General features: G+C 53.4%; 1 protein-coding gene across 8 annotated transcripts in view; it reads right to left on the reverse strand.

Moving 5' to 3' along the window:
• Positions 1 to 10201: 10201 nt before the first annotated feature.
• The window catches only part of IGDCC3 (immunoglobulin superfamily DCC subclass member 3), a 52217-nt gene continuing 42676 nt past the window's right edge, over positions 10202 to 19742 (reverse strand). For 2 of the 8 annotated variants that reach the window (XM_035258882.3, XM_078333422.1), the window contains 12 exons: positions 19055 to 19199; positions 18538 to 18668; positions 17888 to 18025; positions 16555 to 16713; positions 15270 to 15435; positions 14740 to 14987; positions 14395 to 14559; positions 13585 to 13776; positions 13328 to 13432; positions 12762 to 12900; positions 12422 to 12629; positions 10202 to 12145 (listed from right to left, as the gene is read on the reverse strand). In XM_035258882.3, the coding sequence (XP_035114773.1) occupies positions 11924 to 12145; positions 12422 to 12629; positions 12762 to 12900; positions 13328 to 13432; positions 13585 to 13776; positions 14395 to 14559; positions 14740 to 14987; positions 15270 to 15435; positions 16555 to 16713; positions 17888 to 18025; positions 18538 to 18668; positions 19055 to 19199 (2018 nt within the window). In that variant the 3' untranslated portion in view covers positions 10202 to 11923. Of the gene's footprint in view, positions 12149 to 12421; positions 12630 to 12761; positions 12901 to 13327; positions 13433 to 13584; positions 13777 to 14394; positions 14560 to 14739; positions 14988 to 15269; positions 15436 to 16554; positions 16714 to 17887; positions 18026 to 18537; positions 18669 to 19054; positions 19200 to 19361; positions 19463 to 19742 lie in introns of all 8 variants that reach the window. The other 6 variants (XM_035258881.3, XM_035258885.3, XM_035258887.3 and 3 more) reach the window with 5 other exon arrangements.

Raw genomic sequence — 19742 nt, forward strand, 5'->3', positions numbered from 1 at the left:
TTCTAAAAATACAAAAATTAGCTAGGGTTAGTGGTGGGCTTCCATAACCCCAGGACTTTGGAAGGCTGAGCGAGGCTGGAAGATTTCTTGAGGCCAGAAGTTCAAGACCCAGCTTGGGTAACCTGGTGAAACCCCACCTCTACAAAAAATATAAAAAGTTAGCTGAGCATGGTGACACGTACCTGTAATCCCAGTTACTCAGGAGGCTTAGGCATGCAAATCACTGGAGCACAGGAGGTGGAGGCTGCAGTGAGCTGAGATTGTGCCGCTACGCTCCAGCCTGGGTGAAAGAGCGAGACTCTATCTCAAAAAAAAGAAAAAAGAAAGAAAGAAAGAAATCAGATAGGAATGGCTTACACCTATAATCCCAGCCTGTAATCCCACACAGGAGCCCAAGGTGGACAGATCGCTGACCCCAGGAGTTCGAGACTAGCCTACATGGCGAAAACTTGGCTCTACAAAAAGAAAGAAGAAAGAAGAAAGAAAAATTCACCAGATGTGATGTTGTGTCCCTGTAGTCCCAGCTAGTCAGGAGACAGGTGGGAGATCACCTGAGCCCAGGGAGGTCCAGGCTGCAGTGAGCCAGGATCGCAGAACTGCATTCCAGCCCAGGTGATAGAGTGAGACCCTGTCTCAAAAAAAGAAAGAAAGAAAGAAAGAAGCCAGGCGTGGTGGCTCACACCTGTAATCCCAGCACTTTAGGAGGCTGAGGTGGGTGGATCACGAGGTCAAGAGATCGAGACCATCCTGGTCAACATGGTGAAACTCTACTAAAAATACAAAAAATTAGCTGGGCATGGTGGCGCGTGCCTGTAATCCCAGCTACTCAGGAGGCTGAGGCAGGAGAATTGCCTGAACCCAGGAGGCGGAGGTTGTGGTGAGCTGAGATCGCGCCATTGCACTCCAGCCTGGGTAAAAAAAGAAAGAAAGAAAGAAGGTCTCACTATGTTGCCCAGGCTGGTCTCAAAAACTTCTGGGCTCAAGAGATCCTTCCACCTCAGCCTCCCAAAGTGCTGGGATTACAGGTGTGAGCCACTGCATCCAACCATTTTTCTTTTTTTTTTTTTTAACAATGGAAAGAAAGTATTTACCATGTTGTTTCCCTAGGGTAGGAGGCTGTGGGAGAAGAAAACCCATGATCTTAAAAAGCAGAAAAAAGCCATGGGACTTCCACCTCCTTCCTGCGACATCTGGAACCAGTTTTGGTGCCACTCAGAGCCTGCTTCATCATCAGGGAAAGCAGGGATTGTGCTGATACCAATGGGGGGGGAGGCCGCGGCGGGGGGGGGGGAGGCCGCGGGGGTGGGTAACTGTTGAGGACTGACTGGAAGAGAACTCACCTGAGAAGCCTGGGCTGGATGGTTAACTGTCACCTCAGCAGGCAAGGATGGCTTAGTGGGGACCTGGCCATGGACTCTGGGGAGGTCCCCTTTGTGGGAGATACAGACACAGGAGTCTGCACCCCTTTGTCACCCTCTCCCACCCTTACCCCATTTCCCAGCGGCTCCAGAGTAGATGCTCCCCCAAGATTTTCCAATCCAGGGAGGCAGCCTGGAAACATGGCTTAGATCACCTATGCTGGTTTCCAGCGAATTAAAATTAATCTCTCAGAGAGGAAATGAAGGGCCGGTTTTTTTTTTTTCTTCTCCTTCTTAATGGGCCCTGATGAAGGAAATGAATGTGGGGAAGGGATCAGAAACATGATCCACCACTCGCCGGCACGGAAAGGTCAGGGGGCTCCCTGCGCCCTTAGAGGGGCAGCTGGGCACAGTATGTTTTATTATATAATTAACCTTGACCCTTCTGGATTCAAAGAAAGAGGTTAGTTGGAAATAAATCAATAGTCTGGTCTGGTCACTTCAAAGGCCACAGAACACGCTGGAAAATTCCATGTTGGCTCAGTGTGTAAATTGAAATAGGGTGTGCAATACTTTTTGAAAGGTGGGAGGGGGCTTTAGGTCTAAAATTGAAATTAATTGTGTATCCGCTTCCTTTAATCAGGCAATCAGGAGTCTTCATTGTGTATCTTGTGGGGGTTCAGGGAGACCTGGCAACAGCACTGTGACCTCCGAGTGACTGCCAGGCCAGGCTCCAGGACAACAGGCACTTCTTCAAGCCTGGGGAGCCCCTCCATCCGGTAGCGGTGTGCGGTCATTTACTGCACGTCTGGAATTCTCAGAATCACCCAACCATCACCATCGCAATACACAGCATTTATGGAGTGCTTCCTTTGCACCAGGTGCCAAGGATTTTCCAGTTATTTTCTTACTCGAGCCTCATAACAATCCAATTAGATAAGTACCATTATTATCTCTATTACTGATGAGGAAATCGAGCTTCAGAGTGGCTGAATATCCAGACCTACTCTGAGGTTTTCTTCTTTTTTTTTTTTTCCATTTTGAGATGGAGTCTCACTCTGTTGCCTAGGCTGGAGTGCAGTGCTGCCATCTGGGCTCACTGCAACCTCCGCCTCCCAGGTTCAAGCTAATTTTTGTATTTTTAGTAGAGATGGGGTTTCACCATATTATCAAGGCTGGTCTCGAACTCCTGACCTCAAATGATCCACCCACCTCAGCCTTCCAAAGTGCTGGGATTACAGGTGAGCCACTGTGCCTGGCAACTCTGCAGTTTTCAAAGTCTGTTTCAATGCCATGGCTCAAGGAAGAGCTGCATATTTCCACAGGTCCCCAGTCTTCATGTTCTTTTCCCTGATGTTGTAAGAAGGAGCTGGGCTGATTTTTAGCTAGTTCGCCTTTCCCTGAAGTTAGAAGAAGGTAAGTGGAGCTGGCCCTTGGCTTTATCTGGTTTACCTTTCATCTCCTGTCCTTTCCCTTCAACTTCTTCTTTCTCCTTCTTTCCTGTCCTGAGTTCATGCTTTCTTTCCACAAATATTTGTTGAGAATTTAGTGCTACTCCACGGTGGCACTCGTGGTTCATAAGACAAAGGAACACCACACCTGTCTTTAGAAAATGTTATTCTAGGAGGGTTTGGTGGCTCACACCTGTAATCCCAGCACTTTGGGAGGCTGAGGCAGGAAGATCACTTGAGCTCAGGAGTTCCCGACCAGCCTGGGCAACAGGGTGAAATCTTGTCTCTACACAAAATATAAACATGATGGTGTGGTGGTGTGCACGTTAATAATCTCGGCTACTTGGGAGACTGAGGCAGGAGGATTGTTTGAACCCAGGAGGCTGAGGCTGCAGTGAGCTGTGAACACGCCACTGCACTCCAGCCTGGACAGTGGAGTAAAACCCTGTCTCGAAAATAATAAGAAAATAGAGGGCTGGGCGCGGTGGCTCAAGCCTGTGATCCCAGCACTTTGGGAGGCCAAGGCGGGTGGATCACGAGGTCGAGATCAAGACCATCCTGGTCAACATGATGAAACCCCGTCTCTACTAAAAAAATACAAAAAATTAGCTGGGCATGGTGGCGCGTGCCTGTAATCCCAGCTACTCAGGAGGCTGAGGCAGGAGAATTGCCTGAACCCAGGAGGCGGAGGTTGCAGTGAGCCGAGATCGCGCCATTGCACTCCAGCCTGGGTAACAAGAGGGAAACTCCGTCTCAAAAAAACAAAAAAAGGAAATAGAATCCTAGATTGTCAGAGCAGAGTGACAGACATACATACCGTGGATAATGAGCTGCAGAAAGAAGTAACTCTGTCTAAGAGAAGTCCCACTGGAGTCACTCAGCCTCCCAAAGTGCCGGGATTACAGGCGTGAGCCAGTGCGCTGGGCCCAGGATGGCGTTTTCTAAGGGCAGGTGTGGTGTCTTTATCTCTTTATGACCCATCAGTGCCCGCGTGGAGTAGCACTAAGAGCCTGAAGTGGCTCCAGCTGGAGAGGGACAAGGAGGCCATCAGGAGGAGTGCTGTTTGTCGGGATCTGGAAAGAAGGGGTAGGGGGAAGGACAGGTCCAGGCTGAAGGAACAGCCTGTAGAATGGCCTGGAGGCAGCGCTGTGCGTGGTGGATCTGGGAGAAGCCAGGAACCCAGACTGGAGGGTTGGACCTGATGACAGAAGCAAAAAATTAGGGTCTGCTCTACTTAATATTATCAGCAACAGCAGGCACAGAACTAAGTGCATGATGCATCCTGACTCATCTACCACTTACAACCTATGAGGCAGGTGCTCTCCTTACACAGCTTACAGAGGAGGAGATGCTGGTACCAGAGACTAAAGACGCCCACTTGGTCACACAACTGAACTGTGGGAGCAGGGGCTGCAGTCCGGAGCACATGCTCTTAATCAAGGGGCTAGACTGCTTCTTGTGAGGGCACCTTGATTGCAAGGCCAAAGGCACTGGACTGCTCTGGGAGCAATGTGGAGCTGCGGTACGTGACTGACCCAGCCTGCGTTTTAGGATGTGCCCAACCTCCCCAACCGTCCCACTCGGGGAGGAAGGGGACCTGACATTCCTGGGTCTCTCCTTGTTCTTCAAATAGAAAATCTCCCTTTTGCCGGGTGCGGTGGCTCACACCTGTAATCTCAGCACTTTAGGAGGCCGAGGTGGGAGGATCATGAGGTCAGGAGATCCAGATCATCCTGGCTAACAGTGAAACCCCCGTCTTTATTAGAAATACAAAAAAAAAAAAAAAAATTAGCCAGGCATGGTGGTACACACCCGTAGTCCCAGCTACTTGGGAGGCTGAGGCAGGAGACTCGCTTGAACCTGGGAGGCAGAGGCTGCAGTGAGCCGAGATCGAGCCACTGCACTCCAGCCTGGGCAACAGAGTGAGACTCCATCTCAAGAAAAAAAAAAAAGAAAAGAAAATATCCCCTTTAGTTAATTTAGATTCTACCCACCCACCAACTGGGCTCCCCTGCACTCTTCGCCTTCATACATAGATGTTAGTCAACAGCGCAGGCTTCAAACAAGGAGTCTGGGGTTCGAGCCCCAGCTCCACCACCTCCCTTCTCCGGGCCTTGGTTTCCTCATCTCAGATGGGAGGACGACAGCAAGCCCAGCTCTGCCCACTGCACAGCTGTGAGAGACGCGCCTGAGGTGATGTGGACGTGTCCACAAAACACCGTAAGAAGCAATAACTAACTGGGCGCCATAGCTGGCGCCTGTAATCCCAGCATTTTGGGAGCCGAGGCAGCTGGATCTCTTGAGCTCAGTGGTTCGAGACCAGCCTGGGCAACATGGGGAAACTCTGTCTCTACTAAAACTACAAAAAAAATATGGCCGGGTGCAGTGGCTCATGCCTATAATCCCAGAACTTTGGGAGGCCAAGGTGGGCAGATCACTTGAGTCCAGGATTTTGAGACCAGCCTGGCCAACACGGGGAAAAAATACTGTCTCTTCCAAAAAATACCAAAATTAGCCAGGCGAGGTGGCACACACTTACAGTCTCAGCTACTCAGCAGGCTGAAGCAGAAGAATTGCTTAGACCTGGGAGGCAGAGGTTTTAGTAAGCCAAGATCATGGCACTGCACTGCAGCCCGGGCAGCAGACTGAGACCCAATCTCAAAAATAAATAGATAATAAAAAAATAAGCTACACATAGTGGCTCATGCCTGTAATCCCAGCACTTTGAGAGGCCAGGGCAGGTGGATCACTGAGGTCAGGAGTTCGAGACCAGCCTGGCCAACATGGTGAAATCCCCATCTCTATTAAAAATACAAAATTAGCCAGGTGTGGTGGTACATGCCTGTAGTCCCAGCTATAAGGGAGGCTGAGACAGAAGAATAGCTTGAACCCAGGAGGCAGAGGTTACAGTGAGCTGAGATCATGCCACCATACTCCAGCCTGGGTGAACAAGACTCCATTTAAAAAAGTAAAGAATTAAAAAAACAAAGAAATACAGTACAGTACAATACAATACAATGCAATACAAAAATAGGCCAAGTGCAGTGACTCACATCTGTAATCCCTGCCTTCTGGGAGGCAGGCGAATCACTCAGATCAGGAGTTGGAAACCAGCCTAGCCAACAAGGCGAAACTCTGTCTCTATTAAAAATACAAAAATTAGCTGGTCATGTTGGTGGGCACCTGTAATCCCAGCTACTTGGGAGGCTGAGGTAGGAGAATCACTTGAGGCCAGGAGGCGGAGATTGCTGTGAGCAAAGATTGTGTCACTGCACTCCAGCCTTGGAGACAAGTAAGAATCTATCTCAAAAAATAAAATAAAAATTAAAAATAAAAAGAGTAGTAACAGACCAGGTTTGGTGGGTCACACCTATAGTCTCAGCACTTAGGGAGGCTGAGGCAGGTGGATCACTTGAGATCAGGAGTTCGAGACCAGCCTGGCCAACATAATGAAACCCCTGTCTCTACTAAAAATACTAAAATTAGCGAGGCGTGGTGGTGCATGCCTATGATCTCAGCTACTCAGCTTGAACCTGGGTGGCAGAGGTTGTGGTGAGCCAAGATCACGCCACTGCACTCCAGACTGGGTGACAGTAAGACACTGTATCAAAAAAAAAAAAAGTAATGACAGAAGTAGCGTCATTATCCTTGGGAGGACTCCATAGAGGCTCCTTCCCTTCCCTGAGGAAACTCTAGGCTATCTGACCCTCTGGTTGGCTTCCTGTCCACCTGGAAACCATGTAAGGCTTTCCTCAGACACATCAACCACACAAAAAGCATGTGCTCTAGAAATCTAGTGGTCATTCATTCATACATTTATTGACCGTCTGTTAGGTGCCAGGCCCCATGCAGTAAGCGGCAGCCTTGAGCCCGCTCAGTGATTCCTCGTGCACTTGCACACCTCCCAAGCTTTGCTCATGCTGTGACTGCAGCTTTGGCTGTCCTTTCCCGGTTTCCACCCCTTCATTTCAAAGCCTTCCATAATCCAGCACTTCAGGATCACATTGCCTTCCATTTCTACAATGTGCTGCCCTGTACTCGTCCACGTAAGTATTTGGATAGATTGCAGTTATTTGTATTCAAGCCCACAGATTGTCAGCTCAGCTCACTGAGGGTCTCTCTCTCTCCTATGGGGCCCTGCGTATCTTTTTTTTTTTTTTTTTTTTAGACAGAATCTTGCTCTGTCGCCCAGGCTGGACTGTGGTGTTGCAATCTCAGCTCACTGCAACCTCCGCTTCCTGCTTTGAAGCGATTCTCCTGCCTCAGCCTCCCAAATAGCTGGGACTACAGGCGCCCACCACCATGCCCTGCTAATTTTTTTTTTTTTTTTTGTATCTTTAATAGAGACGGGGTTTCACCATATTGGCCAGGCTGGTCTCGAACTCCTGACCTTGTGATCCGCCCACCTCGGCCTCCCAAAGTGCTGGGATTACAGGTGTGAGCCACCGCGCCCGGCCCCCAGTGCATCTTAATTGCTAGGCTCAGTTAGTCATGGGTAGGGATCAGGCCCTCAGTCCCTGTGGCTGTAATCCTTGCCAGTTCCACTGGGTGGCAGCAAAGTCCACCCAATCACAGCCCACCCAGGCCCGCAGCTTCCAGGCTGCAAAGCTTGGAGCCAGAGGCTCCCTGGGCTCCAGGGAGGCCAGGCCAGCTGCAGGAGGCCCTTCAAGCTCACTTTCTTCTTTATCCCGCTCCCCTTTCCCCGGCATCCCTCTCCCCACCTCCCCCCAACTTAGGGTCGCTTTGCCTTGCCTGTTCCAGTTTCTCTGCCTATTACAGTGGATCTTTTGAACCTTCAACTGTACACTTCACTTACATGAACTCAGTGAATCCTCTCAACTTCTTTTAAAAAACAAAATTAAAAAGACAGTTTCGCTCCTGTCACCCAGGCTGGCCACCTCCTGGGTTCAAGCGATTCTTCTTCAGCCTCCCGAATAGCTGGGATCACAGGCATGGGCCACCGTGCTCGGCTCATTTTGTATTTTTAGTATAGACGGGGTTTTTCCATGTTGGTCAGGATGGTCTCGAACTCCCAACCTCAGGTGATCCGCCTGCCTTGGCCTCCGAAAGTGCTAGAATTACAGGCATGATTTTTTTTTTTTTTAAATAACAGCTTTATCAAAGTATAATTCACATTCCATGCAATTTGCCATTTACATGAACAATTCACTGGTTTTTAGTGTATTCGGGGTGGTGCAACTGTTAGTACAATTTTAGGACATTTCATCACACCCAAAAGAAACCCTGTACCCATCAGCAGTCACTCCCCATTTTCTCCCAGCCCTGCCCCCTGCCCATCAATCTGCTTTCCATTTCTGTAAACTTGCCAGTTCTGGACATTTTCTATAAATGGAATCGCGGGCCTTTGTGAGTGGCTTCTTTCGCTCAGTACCTGTGAAATGTTTTCCAGGCTCATCCATGTCACAGCACATATCCGTGTTTCATTTCTGTATTTTTTTTTCTGCTAAATTTTGTCTCATTGTGTGGACTGATCACATTTTCTTTCTGCATTCATCAGCTGAGGGACAGTTGTTTCTGCCTTTTATCTACCGAGGCTAATGTTGCCGTGGGCATCAATGTACAAGTGTTTGTGCAAGCATGTTTTCTTTCCTTTTTTTGAGATGGAGTCTCACTCCGTCACCCAGGCTGGAGTGTAGTGGCGCCATCTTGGCTCACTGCAACCTCCGCCTCCTGAGTACAAGTGATTCTCCTGCCTCAGCCTCCCTAGTAGCTGGGACTACAGGCACCCACCAACACACCCGATTAATTTTTGTATATTTAGTAGAGATGGGGGTTCACCATGTTGGCTGGTTTGGTCTCGAACTCCTGAACTCAGGTGATCTGCCTGCCTTGTCCTCCCACAGCACTGGGATTATAGGCATGAGACACCATGCCTGGCTGCAAGCATGTTTTTCTGTTTGTTTGTAGCCTGTGGCCAGGCTAGAGCTCACCGCAACCTCCACCTACTGGGTTCAAGTGATTCTTGTGCCTCAGGCTCCTGAGTAACGAACTACAGGCGCCCACCACAACAGCCCAGGGAAGCAGCGAAGACCTCCATCAGTCCCCTAGTACCTTTATATATATATTTTTGAGACAGGGTCTCCCACTCTCACCCAGACTGGAGTGCAGTGGCACGATCTCGGCTCACTACAGCCTCCACCTCCTGGGCTCAGGCATCCTCACACCTCAGCCTCCTAAGTAGCAGAGATTACAGGTGCATGCCACCATGCCTGGCTAATTTTTAAATCTTGTGTACAGACAATTTCGCCATGTTGTCCAGCTGGTTTTGAATTCCTGGCCTCAAGCTGTCCTCCTAATTTGGCCTCCCAAAGTGCTGGGATTACAGGTATGAGCCACTGTGCCCAGCCCTCTAATACCTCTTTGAGGGAAGACCGTGGGTTTAGCGGTTCCTCTCCCTGACTTTTTTTTTTTTTAAAGAGACAGAGTCTTACTCTGTTGCCCAAACTGGAGTGCAGTCAAACCTCAGTGATTTCACATCACATTTATTTGGCTTACAAATCTGCTTTCTGGGCAGGGCCCAGGGGCAGCTATCTCTGCATCAGTGGGGTGGTTGATGCTTGCTGTCAGCCCAGCACCTCCATGTGGCCTCTTCATGTGGCCTGGGCTTCCTCACGGCATGGTGGCTGGGTTCCAAGGACAAGCGTCCTGAGAGAGAGCCAGGCGGAAACTGCAGCACTTCAACGCTGGCGCTAGTGACGCAGCATCACTTCTGCTATGTTCAGGTGTTTAGAATATGTCACTAAGGCAAGCCACGTTCAGGGAATTCGAGGGGAATTAAGTCTACTTTTCAACGGAGGGTCAAAGAATGTATGGACTGTTTTCAAACGACCACAGGGGTAAGGCGCAGTGGCTCAGGTCTGTAATCCCAGCACTTTGGGAGGCCGAGGCGGGCAGATCACAAGGTCAAGAGTTCAAGACCAGCCTGGCCAATATGGTGAAACCCCATCTCTACTAAAAATACAAATAATAATAGTAATAATTAGCTGGGCATGGTGGCACCACACCTGTAGTCCCAGCTACTCTGGAGGCTGAGGCAAGAGAATAACTTGAACCCCGGAGGTGGAGGTTGCAGTAAGCCAAGCACCACTGCACTCCAGTCTGGGCGACAGAGCGAGACTCTGTCTCAAAACAACAAAATAAAACTCCAACTCAAAAAGATAAACAAAACTAAGAAAATGGAGATGACAATCAGTAGCATGTGTTCCTCACAGGGAACGGTGAGGACCGGGGAACTGTGCCTCATGTGGCAGAGCGCTATGGCGCATCGGGTCTGCTGTTACTATCCCAGGCTCTGGGCCTGTGAGTGCCCCTGCCCACCCAGCACCCCAACACCTGCCCCAGGACCTGACACAGCCACCAAAAAACTCCAGGTTCACTTTGGCAACAGGACTTTTATTCCATCAAAATGAGCAGAGTGTAACAAAACCCAAGTCAGGCCAGGTGGCCCCCAGCCCCTTCCTGCCCTGGCCCCACCCTTCCCAAGGGAAAGATGGGGTGCTCCCGAGAGAAGCTGCTTTGGGAACAGAGGGGGCACTGCCTCGGAGCTCTGTGGCGCCCTGGGCATCCACACATGGTTTAGGAGAAGGGAAGGGACTGCCCTTCCCCACGTCCACGAGGACACAGCTCTTTTCTAGGAAAACACCACGACTTCTATCTTCTTCGGCTAATTAACTAAAGTTCAGGGTGGGGATGTCCCTAGAGGGTTGGGGGTCAGGGATTTGTATGGTCTAATCTCATTCTTAAGGAATACACTTATCTTTTTCTTTAAAAAAAAGTTTTTCTTCTGCTATTTAAAAAAATGTTTCTGAGTGTAACCAAAAATAGGCATTTGTTTCCTTGGTCTTATTTTCTTCTTTAAGTAATTCAAAGAACAACACAACAGAAAAGAGAAACAAATTCAGGAGAACATATAACCCTTAACACACATTGTATAAAAATAGCTTCCGGCCGCGGCTGCTCCTGACAGCGGATGCTGCCTGTCGAGGGGTGGATCAGGCTGGCTGGGTGTCCTGAGGCTGGAGCGCCTCTGTGGGGATCACCCACACCCCCTCGCCCTCCCGCACGCCATCCCACAAGTGGTACATTCCAGGGGCCGGGACTACAGGGCAGGAGGCAGGCAGCTGGACCATGCCACCCTCCCAAGCCCAGGTTCCTCATGGGCATCCCCATCAAGGATGGGCTGGCTCAAACTGGGAGGGGACAGACCAGACTAGGACAGGCGGTGTGCCAGGAGGTGGCTTATTTGGACAACTGTACTTCAAGGAACAAATCTCTCATTTTTGGCTTCTTTCACATTTTCTCTCCGCCCAATCCATTTCTATTTCTGTAGGCCCCAAGAGTTCCTCTTGGCGGCCTCCCCTCTGCAGGAGACGCAGGTGGGCCGTGGGCAGGGGGTGGGGAGGCAGGCCCAGTGACAACACAGCCCGCAGCGCCAGCGGGCCTTGAGGTAGACGTTTTCTTTCACACCTGGAACGGGGAAGTGCTTTTTTTTTTTTTTTTTTCTTTTAAACTCTGGACAACAGTGTGGGAAGGGAGAGGGGGTGCCCGTCAAGTGGGCTTGAGGTAGGAGTGCATTCGGGCTCTGTGGGGTAAGGGGGCTGAGGCCACCGCCCCACTGCCCCCAGGACATTCATTCCGGCTGAGGTAGGTGCTGAGAGCCAAAACAGCAAAACTCCATCCTGAGAAAACAAGATCGGTGAGGGTGACAGTGTCGGGGCCCAGCTACAGCAGGGTCAGCTTTTGGAGTCTAATTCGCCTTCCTCTCTCTCTCTTTTTTTTGATTTTAAGTTTTGCTTTTTAAAGGAAAATGTCAGTTCAGTTCCAAGTCATGTGGGTACCAGGCAGATGCGAGGGGGCATCAGCCCAGGGAGGGAACCGGCTTCTGCAGGAACTGCTCCAGCTCCTGAGGGGCGTTGGGGGTGGGTCCCTGCCAAGGCTGCCTTGGGTTTTTACAACCCACGAGGCAGTCAGGACAGAAGTGCTGGGGAGCTCCCAGGACCATCCAAATCCCACGTGACCGCAGAAATCTTGCTTTTGACCTGAGAATGGGCCCCCTGCCCCCTGCCACCACCTCCGGAGCCTGCCAGACACTGGCTAGTGTCCCGAGCGAGCTGGCTGGGTAACCGGGGCTGGCGCAGGCCTGGCAGCCTGGCCTTCACTGAGGAGGCCGGGGCCTCCATCTGGGGGTGGTGGGGCAGCTGCCAGGCCCGAGCAGGGGTCCGTGGCCTCCGTTGTCCTCCCCTCCATCAGGCCGCATCCCTGAAGTGGCAGCATGGAGAGCTGGGTCTCCTCACACAAGGCGGGGGCTGCAGCACCCTGCTGGGAAAACAGCCCGTCACACAGGCATCAACTTGAGGGCCAGAGCACCAGGCTCCAATTCAACCCCACTTGGGAGTTAGGGTCTCCAAGTCTCCCTGCCTGACTCAGGGGCACAGGAAGAAGCAACAACCCTAAGTTTTGTGCCCAGAGAAGACCTGCAGCTTGGTTACGGCCAATGATCAAGACCCACGGCCAGGGTAAAGAGGGGGCAGGATCCGAAGGTGGTGTTGTCAGAGCCTGAGGAGTGGGAGTGTTCAAGGCATGGGCACTCACTGTGGGTCTGGAGTCCAGCTGCCCTGCTGCCCCGGCCGGGGGGAACAGCTGCTCCAGCTCCTTCATATCCACACGTTTCTCGTTTCGGCCCAGCTGGCCCCGCTCTCCCCATCTCACCCCATTTAGGGCCAGGATGCCAGGGTCCCTCTGGCTTCGGGGACCCTGAGGTGGGGACAGCTGGTTTTCCACATCCTTACACAAGAGGACCCTAGGGGTGAGCCAGGAATCGGGGGGAGGGAGAGAGACGAGACAGGCAGTGAGCCCACACTCACCTAGTCTTCCCACACCAGCCCAGGGGAACTCTGTAGGCCCCAAGAGCTCTCCCTGGCCCAGGACCCACCTGCCCCTTTGGCCAAACAGGAGGAAGAGGACACAGAAGATGATGCAGGTGACCCCAATGTGGATGCCGATGACGATGCCCGTGGTGGACGTCTGGTTGGTAGCCTCGTCCTTCCGGCAGTCACACGGTGGGCTCAAGGCTAGGAACAGGGATGAGTTGGGGGCTTTGGCTGCCCAGGTCTGAGGCACTCCCAACACCCAGCCTCTGGGGGCCCCTCTTCCTTCAGCTGTTCCCACCCCCAAGTGGGAGTGGGAACACCCTTTGACTTCGCCTACAGGACTCCAGCCCAATCTTTTTGGTTTTCTTTTACCAGATGCTAGGACTAGCATGGACTATTTCATCCTTGCCACAGCTTTGTAAAGGAGGCACTATTATCCCTGTACTGTAGAGCAAACTGATCAGACAGGTTAAATAACTTGACCAAAGTCACACAGCCAGCACATGGCATGGCCAGGTTTCAAACTGCGGTCTAAGCCTGTGCTCTCGAGGGCTGCACGTAATGTCTCACCCTGTTACGTTTCCTGCTTCCCACCCACTCAGCCCTGCACCCCAGCCCCAGCCCTCACCTGTCCTCTCAGATGCTCCCCTCAAAGACACAAAGCGGACTGTGGCGTTGCCATCCCCATGCTGGTTGTAGGCGAGCAGCTTAACCTCATATACTGCAGTGGGGTCTGGGGGAAGGCAGGGTGGCTGAGTGACTGCCCCTGCCCCACCGTGTGCTCTGTCCTGGCCAGGAAAAGGAGGTGACCCCTGTACACCACCTCCTGGCCCTCAGTGCTACACCCTGCCCAGCCCCCTAGGCCCAGGGCTGTGTCCGCCTCACCCAGCTGGCTGAGGTTGTAGGAGGAGGCAGTTCCAGGAAGCAGGATGGGGCCGGTGAAGGCAGTCTTGCTTGCTGGGCGGTAAAACAGCTTGAAGCCTCCCTCGTGCTGAGCCAGCCGGGGCCAAGGCTCCCACAGCAGCTGCAGGGAGGAGCTGCCCAGGACCCGTACTGACAATGGGGGCGGGGCAGGGACTGCAGGTAGAGAAGGAGGCCATGATGTAAGGACCCAGTGGAAGCTCTACCTGTCTTTTTTTCTTTTTTCTTTTTTTTTGAGATGGAGTCTTACTCCGTTTCCCAGGCTGGAGTGCAATGGTGCGATGTCGGTTCACTGCAACCTCTGTCTCCCGGGTTCAAGCAATTCTCCTGTCTCAGCCTAGTAGCTGGGATTACAGCTATGTGCCACCACACCCAGCTAATTTTTTGTATTTTTAGTAGAGATGGGGTTTCACCATGTTGGTCAGGGTGGTCTTGAACTCCTGAACTTGTGATTTGCTCACCTCAGCCTCCCAAAGTGCTGGGATTACAGGCATGAGCCACCATGCCCCGCTGGAAGCTCTACCTTTCTACCTTCCACCTGTGACCCTGACCCTCAACACCCTAACAGCCCCCTGGCATCTGACTGAGGGGGCTTATGAAAGCAGCACCTTCCTACAAATCAGAAAAATAAGCCCTCTCCTCCAAGTAGACTCCGCCTCGACAGCCTCAGGGCTGGGTTCCCCGCACAGTGCACGACCTGAACAAGTGTGCATGGTGGTTCTGCTCTGATACCCTTGAGGGCCTGTGGTTTTGTGCTCCACACCCAGGCCTCACCTTCACCCAGGGTGCTTGCTAGGGTGGGCACGGAGGCTGAGCTGGCCCCCCTTGGCGTGTAGGCCTTGATGTAGAAACTGTAGGCGGTGGAGGGCTCCAGGTCGCTGACCAGGTGCTGAAAGGTGCTTTTGCTGACTGCTTCCTGATACTCCAGCTCTGGCGGGTCTGGAGAGGCACAGAGTGGGCATGGGAGTATGAAGGACTGGGGGCATCCTGTCAGCATTGGTGAAATGAGGGCAGCCAGGGTGCAGAAGGGGAAGAAGCAAAGGGAGGCATCAGGTCAGGACGTGCAGGATGGGAAGGGAGGAGGAGTAGTGAATTAGAGGAAGGGGCAGTTGCGCGCACCAGCAGCCTTCCTGATATGCAGGACGTAGCCGATGATCTCCTTGGTGTTGGCCAGCGGCTCACTCCAGGACACGCGCACCTCAGTGGATGACACAGAGACCGCTCGCACATTGCGGGGAGGCCCTGGCAGCCCCTCAGCCCACAGCACGGTCAGCCTGGCACTGGCCTGTGATGAGCCCGCACTGTTCTCAGCCACGCACTGGTAGATGGCCTCATCTTCAGGACCGATTCCAGAAATGGTCAGTGTGCTGCAGGGGAGAGAGAGCCTCAGGTCCCCTCCTTCTCTGTGGAGGTTGGCCAAATCTCCCCATTGGAGAGATGGAGAAACTAAGTCTTTCCAGGAGACAAAGGACTTGTCTGAGGTCTCCCAGTGAGTTAGTGGTGAACTGGGACTCCAACCCAAGTCTCCAGCCTCCCGATTCTGTGCTCTTCCCCTGTGGGAGGTGCAGAGTCTACTCAGGCCACTCACTCCAGGGCCCCCTTCCCTTGCTCTTCCCGGGCCCTCACCCCAGCACACACCACACACGTACCTGTTGTTATTCTTGAGCCTCACGTGGCCTCCTGGCCCTAGCACCTGTCCGTTCTTCAGCCATGTGACGTGAGGTGGTGGCTCACCCTGGGCTTGGCAGGTGAACATGGCTGTGGTCCCAGCTGGCCTGGAGATGGACTGGGGGTGCTGCACAAACTCAGCTGGGGCTGCGAGTGGAGATGAGGGGGTAGAGGGTGGGGGACAGAGACAGCTGTGAGTGACAGCATGAGGAGGGCACAGAGAATGGGACCAGAGATACATGGGGCAAGAGGTGGGCTCCAAACACACATCTGCCCCCTGGAGACTCCTCCAGGTGGGGCCCAGCTCAGGAGATGGCCCCCTCCCACTTCCCTCCACCCCAGCAGACCCAAGAGGACTCTATTTTAACGACTATTTAAAAGACTGACATTTGTATCCGAAAGCAATCAAGCTGAGCTCCCTGTTCAGGAAATTGTTAAATAAATAAATGTGCTAATAGGTTTGGCTGCACCTCCAGAAAGCAGTAATGACAGGGGAGATGGATGAGCCTCAGTACCGGGAGCCCCCTCGCCCCCACATTCAATTCTGCTCTCCTCCAATCCCAGGCCTCAGCCTCTATTAACACCGGGAAATGAAATGCTCCATCACTTTCATGTGGACAGATTAACGGCACATGAATGCTAAACAAACCGGCATTTAAGCTCCTAATTCTCCTACTTCCCGCCCTTTCCCTGGCTCTCTGGCAGGAACAACCACAGGAAACACTGAAAATGTTCATCCAAGCCCAATGCATGGGGACAGTTGAGCCCCAGGGCCAGAGGGAAGGACCTGGTCAGCAGCAGGGCCCCGCCCCGCAGGAGGGGACACAGCTCTGCCTGTGCAGTGAGGCTGCCGGCGACAGCGTGAAAATGACAAGCAGGCTGGGAGCGCGCAGGCAGGCAGGTGTGAGCATGGACATGCCACATGTGTGAATGAAAACAGCACGTGCGGAGACACGTGTGAGTGACACTGGTGGGGACACCAGCTGAGATAAGAAAATGGAAATGACTCCCGGGGTGTAGGGGTGCTGGTGGCCCTGGAGGGCAGGCAGGAGCCAGCACATGACCAAGACCCTTCCCAAGGTAAGCATACCTTGGGGAGAGTGTGCCGCCTTTGATCTGGCCTGGGGGCCAGTGAGGGGCAAGGGGCAAGGTGAGGGCAAGTCCAGGAGACTGGGGTGAGACAGGGTCCTGGGGTTGGGCCTGGGCCGGGAGGTAGGAGCTATGTGGAGGTCCCTGCCTTCCTCCCCGGGGTGGGCTGATCCATACCTTGTACGACCAACCGGCCCTGTGCTGTTCTCCTCACGCGGGTGCCAGGTCTGTTGGCCGCACAGACATAGACACCGGAGTGCTGGACCGTCACGTCTGAGATGATGAGGTTTCCGGTGCCCAGCACCTGGATGCCCTCCACCCCGATAGGGCGGCCATCTGCGGAGGAAGAGGAGGAGAGATGGCTGGGGGTGGGATATAGGTGTGCAAGAGGGAAAGTAAAGGAACCTTCCAGAGGGCTCTCCTTCCTCCCGTCTTCCAGGGAGCCCCAATCTTTGACTCTGCCTCTTCCCTCCCAGGCACCTTAACATGGAAGAGGCAGAGAGAGCAGCACAGAACCCTCGCCCCTAGCAGCGGAGACCCTGTCCTGACCAATGACTCACGGCCACCTGCAAGGCCCTTCCCTTCTGTTTCACAATCTGTAAAGTAAGGAGTTTAGATTCGATTGACATTTCCCAGCCTGGTTTGTAGCCATTCCTTCCCGCCTGATAGATCATGTTTTGGGAAATGTTGGACCAGATGGTCCCTGGAGTGCCTGGAGGTTCCTCCTAATGGTGAGGCCACTCTTCCCAGCCTCTCCCAGGGACATAGCCATTCCCCCACCCCCACCAGGATCAGATTAGCACAGTCAGAATACAAGGAGACAGCTCCCCATTCAGGCCCTGAAGTGGTGAAATCTATTCCATTATCCCGCCTGCTGCCCCCTCCTTCCCCATCACTCAGCTGCTACAATGTGGCACAGTCTCCCTGTGAATGCAGCCCCACCCCACCCCCTCCAGAGTTTCCTTCCCGAGTGACCTTTCCGCTCAGACAATGTGGGCCCATCTGCACCCTTTCATTTCTCTCCTTCAGCTGCTTGGGGATTTAGGCTGGGGAACTTAGGGGGCCAGGCTGGAGACTGGGGGGCCCAGAGTGAGGGTCTGACAACTGGCTGGGATTTTGAGGGGCTTGGGATTGCACAGCTGAGGAACATGACCAGGGTAATGAGGGCAGGGGTTAGCAGGAGGGGACAGATAGTGGGGTGCTGAGGGCTAAAGGGTGCTGGGGTCCCCGAGGCTGGGGTGAGCAGAGGACTGCCAGGACTGGTTAAGGTAACCCAGGGGGCTAAGCCATCCCTGCAGTGGGAGGGAGAATGGGGTGGGCAGGCGGGCCTCCCTGGTCCTTCCAGGAGAGGGAAACTTACCCTATTCCCAGGCCACAGGGATAGAACAAACCCCCACAGAGAACAAACGGGATTCCAAATGCCCCTGGAGCTGGGTGAGGAGTCTGAGACCAGCCCTCCCAGGGGGTGGGACAGGCTGGGAGGGGCAGGGGCTTTGGTGATGAGGCTCACCCAGGCGGCTCCAGGACACAATGGGGCGAGGGTTGCCCGTGGCGACACACTCAAGCACAGCAGTCTGGTGCACCGTCAGGGTGAGGTTCTCAGGACCCACGAGGATGGCTGGCTCCTTGTAGGCCCCAGAGCCCGAGCCTGGGAGGAAGACGCCACGTTTCCTCACTTCAGCTAGGGACTCTTGCGCTTCCTCACCCCACCCACAACCCAGGACATGGCGGGTGGGAAACAAACACCAGCCCAGAAGCCAGGTCTTGTGGGCAAAGAGATACCAGGGACAGGGGTAGTCCTGGAGCTCAGCAGACAGTGTCCCAGGGGGAAATGAGCCAGAGACCTGGCCTCAGATTCCTCTGCACCCTCATGCCAGGCAGCACAGAGCCTGGCATTCTGCAGGTACTCGGCTGAGAAGCCTGCAGAGGCCAGTTGAAAGGGGTTGATCTAAGGGTGGGAGGAGGAGGAGGAGGCCGGGTGGGGAGGTTGGGGGAAAGGGAGGTTGAGAGGCTTGGGATTGCACAGCTGACTGCACAGTTGTCTATGTGCCCCAGGCCTTGCTCCTTCAAAGATGGGGAGCCACCTGCCTCTTCTTCACTCCAGCTGGAGAGGAGCTCGAAGTCCCTAGGGACCCAGGGCGGGGACTAATGGACCCTCACCTGTCACGGTGAGCCTGGCCCCATGGCTGATCCGGATACTGGCGATGTTTGAGGCCACACAGTGGAAGACGCCACTGTCCTCGGCCCGAAGCCCTGTGATCTGCAGGACCCCCTTGGGCAACAACGTGTACCTGTTGAGGGGAGGGACACAGTTGGCCACCGGCACAGCCACTGACATGATCAGCCATAAAGACATGGGACATCCGAGACACAGCCCAGGACCCAAGCACTGCCCCATCCCGACATTATAAGGCACACACTGGGACTCTCGAAGGTGGACATGTCCTCAATTCCAGCCTTGACAACAATCATACAGAAACCTCAGCCACATCCACGAACCTAGAATCTCTGCCCAGCAAGTCGTGTGGATAACCATCTAAACTGCGACTGCAGAAACACCCCCATCTCAGGCTCCTGTGGGCACGAACTGCAGCTCCAGAGCCTCGGGCAGTCCTTCTCTAAGGCCAGAGTCACCGGCCACCTCTTCCTCCCTCTGTCTTTCCCACATGTGGCTCACCTCTCATTGTCCGTGTCAATGGGGACTCTGTTCTTCTCCCATGTGATCACGGGTTTGGGAAGCCCATGGATTTGGCACTGGAAGCGGGCCACACCGCCCTCCTCACCTACGGCGGCCTGGGGATGTACGTGGAAGTCCGACATGGCTGGGGAAAAGAAGTGTATGGGTGCGGCACGCTGCTGGGGGCAGAGGGGAGGGGAGAATAGGCTGCACTGGAGTCACAGGCATGGAGACCTGGAGCCCACTCCATCAAGGGGCAGGAATTCTCCTGCGAGGGCAATAACTTGGGGGACCCATCAGCACTTACCCCAGCCTCCAATAGCTAGGAAACATCTCTCCTAAGAGGTGGTATAGGCTGGGCTGGAATACTTTGTAGAAAGTCTGGACAAACTTCTGGATAACAAATGTCTAATAAAGAAATCCTAGGCTGTTGGGACTTCCTTTGGAGACCTTGGTCCCCCAAAAATGACCCATGAAGGCCAATCAGACAAAGCCCTGCTCCCAAGCCCCACACTCCACTTTTTCAGCAGCTTTCAGATTCATTTTCATAAACTCTCCCTAAGGCAGGCAAGGCCTCAGATACTCTTCACATTTTCTTTTTTTTTCTGTTTTGAAGACAACTGTTGCTCTGTCGCCCAGGCTGAAGTGCAGTGGTGCAATCTCGGTTCACTGCGACCTCCGCTTCCCG

Source organism: Callithrix jacchus, chromosome 8, assembly GCF_049354715.1.
Source record: "Callithrix jacchus isolate 240 chromosome 8, calJac240_pri, whole genome shotgun sequence".
Taxonomy (NCBI): Eukaryota; Metazoa; Chordata; class Mammalia; order Primates; family Cebidae; genus Callithrix; species Callithrix jacchus.